The 9,800-nt window shown below is 47.9% G+C and overlaps 1 protein-coding gene across 1 annotated transcript; it reads right to left on the reverse strand.

Moving 5' to 3' along the window:
• Positions 1 to 6: 6 nt before the first annotated feature.
• On the reverse strand, positions 7 to 9,794 carry Slc46a2 (solute carrier family 46 member 2). Its single transcript, XM_010639366.3, has 4 exons — positions 8,563 to 9,794; positions 6,833 to 6,916; positions 6,295 to 6,451; positions 7 to 402 (listed from the first exon to the last, which is right to left on the reverse strand). The coding sequence occupies exons 1-4, from the start codon at positions 9,689 to 9,691 to the stop codon at positions 345 to 347; spliced, it is 1,428 nt and encodes a 475-aa protein (XP_010637668.1). The 5' UTR covers positions 9,692 to 9,794; the 3' UTR covers positions 7 to 344.
• Positions 9,795 to 9,800: the final 6 nt, after the last annotated feature.

Below are 9,800 nucleotides of genomic sequence, written 5' to 3' on the forward strand. Positions count from 1 at the left end.
AAAAAAAAAAAAAAAGTACCTGGAAGAAGGGGGCTGGAAGAAGGGGGCTGGCTGGCTGCTCTAGTTAGAGCCCAAAGCCCGACCTAGGGGGCAGCTGGCACCTCAGAACCTAACATCTGCTTGATAGGGGCAACTGAAAGCTGAGAAATTTCATCCATCACCCAGAAAGTGCTTTGCCCATCCACCTGGGACCCCTTAACCAGAGCTATTTGGAGGCTAACTTTGCCTGGAACTTGGGTTTCTGCAGTAGTAGTTGCTTTGGTCACCAGTTCTCTGGTCCCTTCTTTAGTCTTCTGGGAGACGCAGCCACTGCTGGTATTCTTAGCTTCTGTAGATCTGCACCTTCATTTCTCTGTCCTGTCTTCATATCGCAAGACCAGGACTTGTTTGTAGGCCACAATTCTGTAAGAATTTGCAATAGAGAGTTAAAAGAGAACGGCTGGTTTAGCTTTTCCTCCTGACCAAGGTATGAGAATGTCTCTGGCTACTCTATGTCAGAGTGAGAAGCGACGCTGGGGAGATCTCAGGCCACAACTTCATCACTGATGGAGTGAACAGCTATCCCCATTATGGCATCGGAATGCTACACTGAGAAGGGTAGCCTAGGGGACTTCTCTCACTTCTAGTCCTGTGAAAATGACTATCTCTGTTTCACATATCATTAGGACTTTGTATCTACATTTTCTTTGAATCTCTCTGTATCTCTTGCTGGATGAGGAATTCCTATATGTATCTCAAAATCAAGATTAACCTTTGCTAATCTCAAGAATTAGCACCACATCTCCCTTCCTCATCCCTGTATCCCATAAATCTTGTTCTAAAATACCAACAGACTGATGGAGTTCTAGCAATAAGGAGCTCTTGATTGAAGTCTCAGATCTGTGTGATGGATCATGTCCTTCAACCTGAGGCCCTAAGTTTTCTCATCTGTGGGAGCTTCAGGATCCTCAGGTTCTAAGTGAGAGCATAGCTCTTGTTGTGTAACAACTGGAGTCACCAATGAGTGTGAGGTTTTTTTTTGTTTGTTTTGTTTTTTTTTTCAGTACCAGGGATCGAACTCCTTGTGCTTGTGAGGCAGGCGGCAGAACCAATGAGCCAAATCCCCAGCCCTGAGTGTGAGTTTAAATAGAAACTTTCTAAAGGAAAGCTTTGTAGAAACTTCCCAACTCCCATGAGCCCCAGGGCCCTACTGGGAGGGGCAGTTACTGTACTTCAAATAAAATTCATTGTCTTCTAGGACTGGCAAGTGGGGAGGCAAGACTAGGAGGCAGCCAGCATAGAACCTCATGATCTTGGCTCAGTCCTGACTTCTGACTTGTACCATGTGTTTCTGGCCAGCTCCTAACTTTACGTTCAGCCAACAGGGAGCTCTGGGATGTGAGTGGTAAGTAGCAATGTGTAGTAAGTGCCATATTTTTCTTAGCATTCATTCATTAAGCAAATCCTTCTTGAGTGCTTCTTATATGCTAGGCTTTCAGAGGGCATGGGTAACCCAAGCAGCCATGGTGTCTGGCCGCAGAGAGCCTACAGTCCAACGGGAAGCATACTAAAAAGGATAATCACTAAATACTCATCAACTCTCATTCGAGGAAGGAAAACTATGGAATGCTTTGGGAACATAGACTAGAAAGATCTACTTTAGATTGAGAAGGGTTAGGAAAGTCCTTTCTGAGAAAATGATATTTAGGTTCTGACCACAACTCACTGTGTGAAGAAAGAGGTGTGGGTGAGGAAAGGGAAGACCATGGTTGAACACAAAGGTTACAGGAGGGTGATCAGTGACTGGAATCCGAGGGTAGTGAGGTTGTCGAGGTGCGGTTATGTAGAGACGATTATGTAGGGCCACAGTAAGACATTTAGGTTTTATCCTAAGAGAAATGAAAGCCAAATGCAGAGCTTTGAGATGACATGATCCGATTTATACCTTAAAGAAACTGCTCTGGCCAGCAGGTGGAGAGAGAATTGAAAGAAGAATAACTGTGCAAAGAATGGTTCCAGGCTAACTTGGTCACCAGGGCTTTGGACTAGGAATGATTGTAGGAGAGATAAAAAGGAAAGCATGATTTTGAGGTGTGCTCTGGAGGTATAATTAATGAGGTCTGATGGTTTGGAGATGGGGGAGGATGAAGAGGAAGGATATTGATGGCTCTCAGGTTTCTCTCTGCTCAGGGGGTTGATGGTGCCATGTAATGGAAGCAGGTTTAGGAGGGAACCCAATTGTGGAAATTTATATGGCAATTTGAAGTTTGGAAGTACTTTAGATTGCTTAGAGAAAGAATATCAAGTGGGAAGACGGCCCAGAACAGAGCCCTGCAGGAGTCCTCCAAACGGAGGAGAAGAAATGACCAGAGAAATAGGAGGAAAAACCAGAAGAGGGCGGGGTTAGGAAGGCGGGGGGCGGGGTGAATACCTCCGGAGGGAAGAGTGCCCGAGAGTGCTGGGGCTGCTGAGAAATCACGGGAGGTAGGGCTGCAGCGTGTCCCTTAATCAAGCTTCGAAGAAGTCATCTGTGACCTTGGGAGGGGAACTGGAGAGAAGGTGTGGAAGTGAACGGGAGGGGAGGACAGCGGACACAGGTGCAGACCAGCCTTTGGGGCAACTGGCTCTGAAGAGGAGGAGGAGAGAGTGGTGGGTCAGTTTTCAGACCGGAAGGAGGAGGAGGAAGAGGAGGGGGAGCAGGGCGAGAGGGAGAGGGAGAGAGAGAAACGAAGAGAAAGAGAAAGATATCAAGCAGTACAAGACGCTCTCTGAGTTAGGTGGGAGAAGGTGCCACCCACATATTGGGTGACTTTCCTGAGAACAGTGCCATGTAGTGGGTAAGAGAGAAAGAGACTGCTGGGTTCAAATCCCTCTCTGTAACTTACTAGCTATGTATTCTTTGGCCAGTTCTGGTGAGACACGGCTTGGCCACAGCCAGACAAACATGCATGGTCTCTGTTCTCACACAGCCTACAGGCTAGCAGGCAAGAATATGGAATAGACAATCATTAACTGTTCACCAGTTATCATGCTAGGAAGGAAAACTACAGGAAACTTTGGGAACCTATAATAGAAAGGTCTCATTTTGATTGAGAAGGGTTTGAAAATTCCTCTGAGAAAATGCCAAGTCTGAGTTTCTGTTTCCTCATCAGCAAAATGGGGATAATAGTAATTGCCTCAAACGGTTGTTTAGGAAGATTGAATTAGTTTAAATATATGAAACATTTAACACGTTTGTTATCATTTAAAAAAGGAAGAATGCGGCGTGTCTGAATGAACATGGGCTTGTAGACAGGAGGAGATGAGGACATTGTCTTCTGATGGCTTCTATTTCCTCTATGCAGCACAAAGTCTTTGCTGGGTGGGAGGAGAGGATTAGGGTGGGCAGAACCATACAGCAATTTCCTCAGCATCTCCCCAGCGCAGGTAAAAAATGAGCTAGCAGGAGAGGGCGCGTCCTCACGGTGGCATGAAATTGGCTCACTTAGGTGCCAGGGAGGGGCAGGGCCACAGTGAGCTGGGGTTGCAAACAGGCTGTGGGAAGTTCTCATCCATAGAACTCTTCTAGCACCAAGGAGGAGATTGGGACTGGGACCAGTCCAGTCTTCCGAGTCCTCCTCTGTCTGCTCTGACACGCCCCCTGGGTTTTTCTGCCCTTGGAAAAGAAAGTAGCTTTGTTTCTACGGCTAGAAAGCTCTACTGGCCTTTCCTCTTGCTCTCACTTGATTCATGGTACAGATTAGCCTCCTTTAGCTGGAAGAATTTCTAGGATTCAGAAAAGGTAAAGGAAGCATTCCTTTAATTCCGGAACGTTTGACGTTGTGTAGTTGTACATTCAAATTACCTGGAGAGCTTTAAAAATAATCCCTGTGCTCAGGCTGTGCCCTGCATCAGATGAGTCACAATCTCTGGGGCCAGAATCCTGAGAGCAGAATTTGAAATCTTTCCCAGTCACTGCAATGTACAAAGCACTTGGTTTTGTTTGCACATTTCCGTGCTGCTAAATATCTATGACAGAGAAATACTTAGCAATTACTTGAGTGCCTTATTCACACGAGCACCCAATAGGTTGCATGTTCTGTGACATGTGATTATGAAGATGCTGCATGGTTAATTAAGATCCTGGGCAGGAATAAAGGATGGATGTCAAGTGCATTGGGCTGAGGCGTCAAGAGCAGCACACTTGCCTCGTGTACCCTCAAGTCTCTTAACGCAGGCAAGACATCCTGCTTAGCACAGCAAAAGCATACAGAAGTGCAAGAAGGAACAGATTATGGAATTTTGTCATTGCTTTTGTGCGTTTCTATCTTTATAATGCACATTAGCTAGTAAGACTTGTTTTCTATTGTTTTTTGGTGTTTGTTGAGGTTAAAGAAACTACAATCCACTGCCAATGAAATAGGACCAGATAATTTTCAAGCAAGCAAAAGTACTAATCTGTTATTCACTTGGCCGGGGTCCTGGAACTCCTGAGAGATTGGCATTGCATGGCAGCTGTAGTGGAGTCCGTCCAACCCGTTCAGGCAGGACTTACATGAAAAGGGCCGGACAGCCTGAGGACAGAGCCGTGAGACCCGGGGCCTGAGTATGGGCCCGTGTTTGTACAAACTCTCTCAGCTATCAACTTCATGTCTTACTTTCTCCACTTTTTGGGTGTTTTTTGTGTTTTGCTTTTTTGGCACCGGGGATCAAACTCAGGACCTTGCGCTTGCCAGGCAGGAGCTGTGCTGCTGAGCTAAATCCCTGGCCCATTCCACTTTTTCTTTTTCTTTTTTTCCTTTTTTTATGGAACTAGGGCTTGAACCCAAAGCCTAGTGTGTGCTAGGTTTATTTTTCTCAACTAAGGAAGAAAGTCAGGAACCTTAATGATTGATGGCTATCCCAGAAAACCTGTATTATGATGTGATGTGAAAAAAGAATTTAGAGCACTTTATTATTATCCTCTTTTAATTTACCTTCAATTGTTTTTTACTCTGCTGCCTATAAAATGTCGTTGCCATTATACAGAGTGCTCATGTGCTTCTAGGCAGTTTAAAATGTGAGTGTATACAGAGTCACTTGAATCTACTGTGGACATATATATTTTCTCTTTCTTTCTTCTGGCTAGGGAGCACTGATACATGAGAGAGCCTCACTTCAGGGGAGGGGTACAGGGCTTAACAGTCTAAAGGAGGACTGTCCTGTACAGGAGCCTGAGTGTTCCTGTGGCAACTGAGCGCTCAGAATGTAACTGGTCCAGGTCAAAATGTACTGTAAGTATAAACCACATAACCAGATCGCAGAGGCTTAGTTTTTTTCAAAAGCAAAATATCTCCTTGATTAATTATGTAAGTTGATTCCATGTTGAAATGATTTTATATATATATATATTTTTTTTTCTTTTTTTTTGAGACAGGGTCTTACTATGTAGTTGAGACTGACCTGGAACTCACTGTGTAGTCCAGGCTGGTCTCGTACTCACAGCGATCCTCCTGCCTCAGCCTCCCGAGTGCTGGGATTCCAGGCATGCACCACCATGCCCGGCTTGAAAGGATATTTTGGATACTGCCTACATTATTACAATTAGTTTCACCTGTCACTCCTTCAAAATGCAGCACCGTAGCAAACATAAAGCACACATGTGGCCAGGCTTTGTGACGCACACCCTGATTTCTGTTGGGCAGGGCTGGCTGAAGGCACAACTATATACTATACTCTCTTTTGCTTCTGTTGATCTTGACTACTGTTCTCACTAAGCTCCACGGACCAGCCATGCCTCTCCTTTGCTTCTCAGCCCTCCTCTGACCTGTTACCTCCCAGAACTGAGGAAGGAATTGCCTACAGGGTCGGTCCTACAGGGTCTTACAGGGAAGCTCACACAGCCTAGTGGTCAGGAGATTTTGTACACTGAGTGCAGAGCTCTTTCTCGGGACACAGTGAAGAAATACTCAGAAAGGAGGTGGGATCACTCTCATCCAAAGGAAGCCAAACAGAAGAGGTCTGAATGGCTCAAGAAAATTTCTAATACCAGCTTCCAATGATAAGGAAGTGTATGACATGCCTGTAAATAAATTGTCGCTACAAAACTGCCAGGAAGCAAGTCAGCCCGTTTGGGTTCTGTTCACTATTTGTGTTGTGGGGTAATTTCCAGATGGCCAGATTATTGGCTTGAGGGAAGAGGGGGGCTTTTTCTTGGTGAGAGAATCTGTTATCCAGAAGTCACTGCATAAATACTCAGAGTAAATAATCTTGTGATGGTGGACTAGACATGGTCCTACAGCTCTTGACCTAAACACAAGGCCCCAGCCCACATGGCAGATGCCGCTCCCATCTTACCCAATTGGGACAATGGCCAAGAAGGATATGACGGAGGAGAGAGCAAAGCAGGTGCCGACAAACTTGTCCATGGTGAGCTGATAGATCTTGTTATACATGGTGGATGTCACCACCCCAGTCAGAGCCAAGGACAGCTGCAGTATGACGAACACTTTTCCTGTGAAGGGGACAGAGGTTAATAAGAAATATCCTGTGTCTGTCTCCTTGTTCTTCACAAGGGAGTCTCTGGAGCCCTGGAGGACCTGTCCCTCTTCTAAAGACTCCTTTTCAGTCTTCATGGCTCAATTTGCCAGGAATACTGCCTGCGTTGACTGCATCTTCCTGAAGCCTGTGGAGAATAAGTATCATTCTGTAGCTTTTCAGTGACTGACTGTCTGAGTCTCTCTTGCTCTCCTATCTGCCCTGGATGGAAACTACGATGCTCCGGATGTACTTGAAGATGCTTCTGGAACTTTCCTTGTGTATCTTCTCCAAATCTGTGCCCCAAGTTCAGCAGCTCTGAAACAGCCCGGGCAGATCTTAGATTCCTTTCACTTACCATAAGAAGAGTCCTTTATGAGTTTAGACATGGCTGACCGGATGGTTGTGATGGGGATGAGAGCGAACAGCATGACAGTTCGTGCTGTAAAAGATCACACAAGAACATGCTTCACTGTGGTCCAGCCTTGCAAAAATCAGAATAAAGCAAAAGCCTGGCTCGCTTCCAGCCCTTCTCCTCACAATCTCTAGATGTGTGACCTGGAAGAAGTAAGTTCTCTGATGGAAGACAAGTGCCCTGCTCAGCCAGACTCTGACTCTCTGAGGTCAGACAGAGCTGTTCTTGTTGGGTTCCACTCTGCAAGGCGCCAGCACACAGCTGACAAGGAGACTAACAGTGAAAGGGGTCTGTACTGGCAGAGCCAAGTGGCGCCACCACAGTGACATGAGGTGTCACCTTCTCCCAGGTGCTGAAGGAGAGAAGTACCTGTCCTCACTATTCATGAACACTTGTGGGAGACAATCCTGGGTGCTTCGGCAAAACATTTCTGGAAGTGTGTCCCTCACAGCAGCTGCCACACATCTCTCAAGCCCCATCAATTAGCCAATTGGAGAGGAGAGGAGGGTTGAGGGGAGAGAGGGGGAGGAGGGTAAGAGAGGAGAGGAGGGAAGGGAAGGGGAAGAGGGGTGCTCTGTCCTTAGCACATAACCTTCCTACCAAGAACTGACCAGAGGTTATTGTGCATTTTGGTAAGTGTTTTTCTGAGATGCATAACAGCCCTCTGGTAACTTTTCAGAGTTGTTCTTTCAGTATGTTAGCTGTTAGCTACACATGACCAGTTAAATTAATTAAAATGAAATGAACTTCAAAATTCTATTCTTAGTTGCACTGCAACACTTCAAGCACGTGATAACACATGGGGCAAATGGCTACTGTATGAGACAGACTGAATTCTTGAACAGGTCATTTCCACTGTTGTAGAAAGTCCTGTGGAGTGTTAGTCTAGAGTTCTCTGCTTGCACTTGTCTGATCCTGGTCCCCACATGGGAACTTCATTCGGCTTCCTTGAGGGGATTTATTCTATTGGTTGTAGAAGTCATTTGTTGGGAATTTTAATGCATTGTTAAAAAGCCTTTAGTTGGTCCCAAATGATTTTGGTTTAAGGACCCTTTCAGATGGATTACTTAATGTTTCATCCCTTTAGAATTGGGAGTTCAGTATGGTGGTGAATGCCTCAGGAGGCTGAAGGCAATGAGTTCAAGGCCAGCCTGGGCCATATAACAAGACTCTGTCTTAAAAAAAAAAAAATGGGGAAGAAGCTGCCATATTCCTGTAATCCCACCGACTCGGGAGACTGAGGCAGAGGGATCGCAAGTTTGCCGCCAGCCTGGGCATTTTAGTAAGAACTTGCCTCAAAATAAAAGTTAAAAGGGCTGGGAGTGTAGCTCAGTGCTCCTAGGTTCAATTCCCAGTACTCAAAAAAACTGAGGAGAAGAAATTCAACCTCGTGTATCCTGAAGCCTCCCCTGCTGACTCAAGGTACCACTGACCACACCTCCAGGCCCCCTAGAACCACGGGCCACCTCCAGGTAACACTGCACTCTGCAGCACAGATAGTACACAGCGTAAGAGCTGGATGAAGCACACACAGTCTTGTCTCCCTCGTGCCTCCGTGCTGGCAGGTTCAGTCCTGGTTCTGAGCTAGGACACCAGGACCACAGTATTCCTGTTGTCAGCCCCGTGAACCGAGGGCCAGCAATGTCCAACCTCCCCGAGAACACCAGACTCACCAATGTAGAACATGTAAGTCTCTTTCACAAAGGCCAAGAGGAGGGCTCCTGATGCAAAGGAGACCATGCCAATCATGATCATGGTGGTGTCCTGGAAGTAGCGGGAGAAGACCAGGACACCCAGGAAGCTGGTGATGAAGATGGTGTACCCAGAAGCCATACCATAGCCCACCTGCACTTGGTTCCAACTCAGAGGCTCCCTCAGCACAAAGAGGGCCATCACGTCTACTGTGCCCACCACAGCCAGGTCATACATGATGGCACCAACAAAGAGCAGGGCAATGATGGTTTTTTGGGGCTTTGCTTTTCTGGAAGATGCAAGGTGCCCCACTGCACTCTGCTTGTCCAGCTGGTCAGGATCCAGGGTGCGGTAAGTGCCCACTGTGCCAGATACAGAATCCACGCTGGGGAGCTCCTTGCTGGGCTTGGTTACGGCCTTAGGGACCTTCAGCACCAAGATGGTATAGAATAAGGCAAAAGAGGCAAAAGACACGCTGCAGGCCGTCAGCAGCAGGCCCTGCCTCGAGTGCCCGGCCATCTTCTTGAAGAGATATCCCGAGGCCACGCTGCCGCAGAACCCTGCGAAGCCCATGATCAGGTCGATAAAGATGAGGCGCAGGGAGCGGTGGCCCTCGGAGGAGCCCAGGGATCCCAGTGCCATGACCCCGGACCAGTAGGCTGAGAAGCCACCGCCCAACCCGTTCAGCGCCGCTGCCCAGTACAGCACCTCCACCGGCCAGTCCAGCAGCACCTTGAGCAGCAGTCCGAGGCGGGACAGCAGGAAGCCCAGCAGCGACACGGCGATGGAGATCTTGCGGTGGTAACTGTCGCTGAGCCAGCCCAGCCCGTAGGCGGACAGCAAGGGCGTCAGGCCCACCACGAGGTTGTAGATGATGTAGAAATTGGAGATGGCCTTCTGCTGCTGGTCCTCTTCAGCTCCCCGGGGAGACAGGGTGGTGCTGTGGTTGGAGGAGTTCCTGGCCCCGAAGGATGCCTTCACCACCAGGAGTAGCCCTGTGTCATAGAGGGAGGCGGCCACCTGGGTCGAGGCCACCACGGGCTCGATCCAAGTCCGCACCTGGAGGCGAGGCAGGCGGCTCCTCCACGGGCAGGTGATCTCGTAGCCCATGTGGCCTTCCTGATGGGGGACAGACGGGCTTGCTGGCGGCAGCGACACGAGATGTTGCCCCAAACTCGGCCGCTACGGAAGGGTCGGGCTCAGGAGCGCGATCGATGGG

The sequence above is a fragment of the Fukomys damarensis genome, unplaced genomic scaffold (assembly GCF_012274545.1).
Source record: "Fukomys damarensis isolate Sample0158 unplaced genomic scaffold, DMR_v1.0_HiC HiC_scaffold_36, whole genome shotgun sequence".
NCBI classification, from domain to species: Eukaryota; Metazoa; Chordata; class Mammalia; order Rodentia; family Bathyergidae; genus Fukomys; species Fukomys damarensis.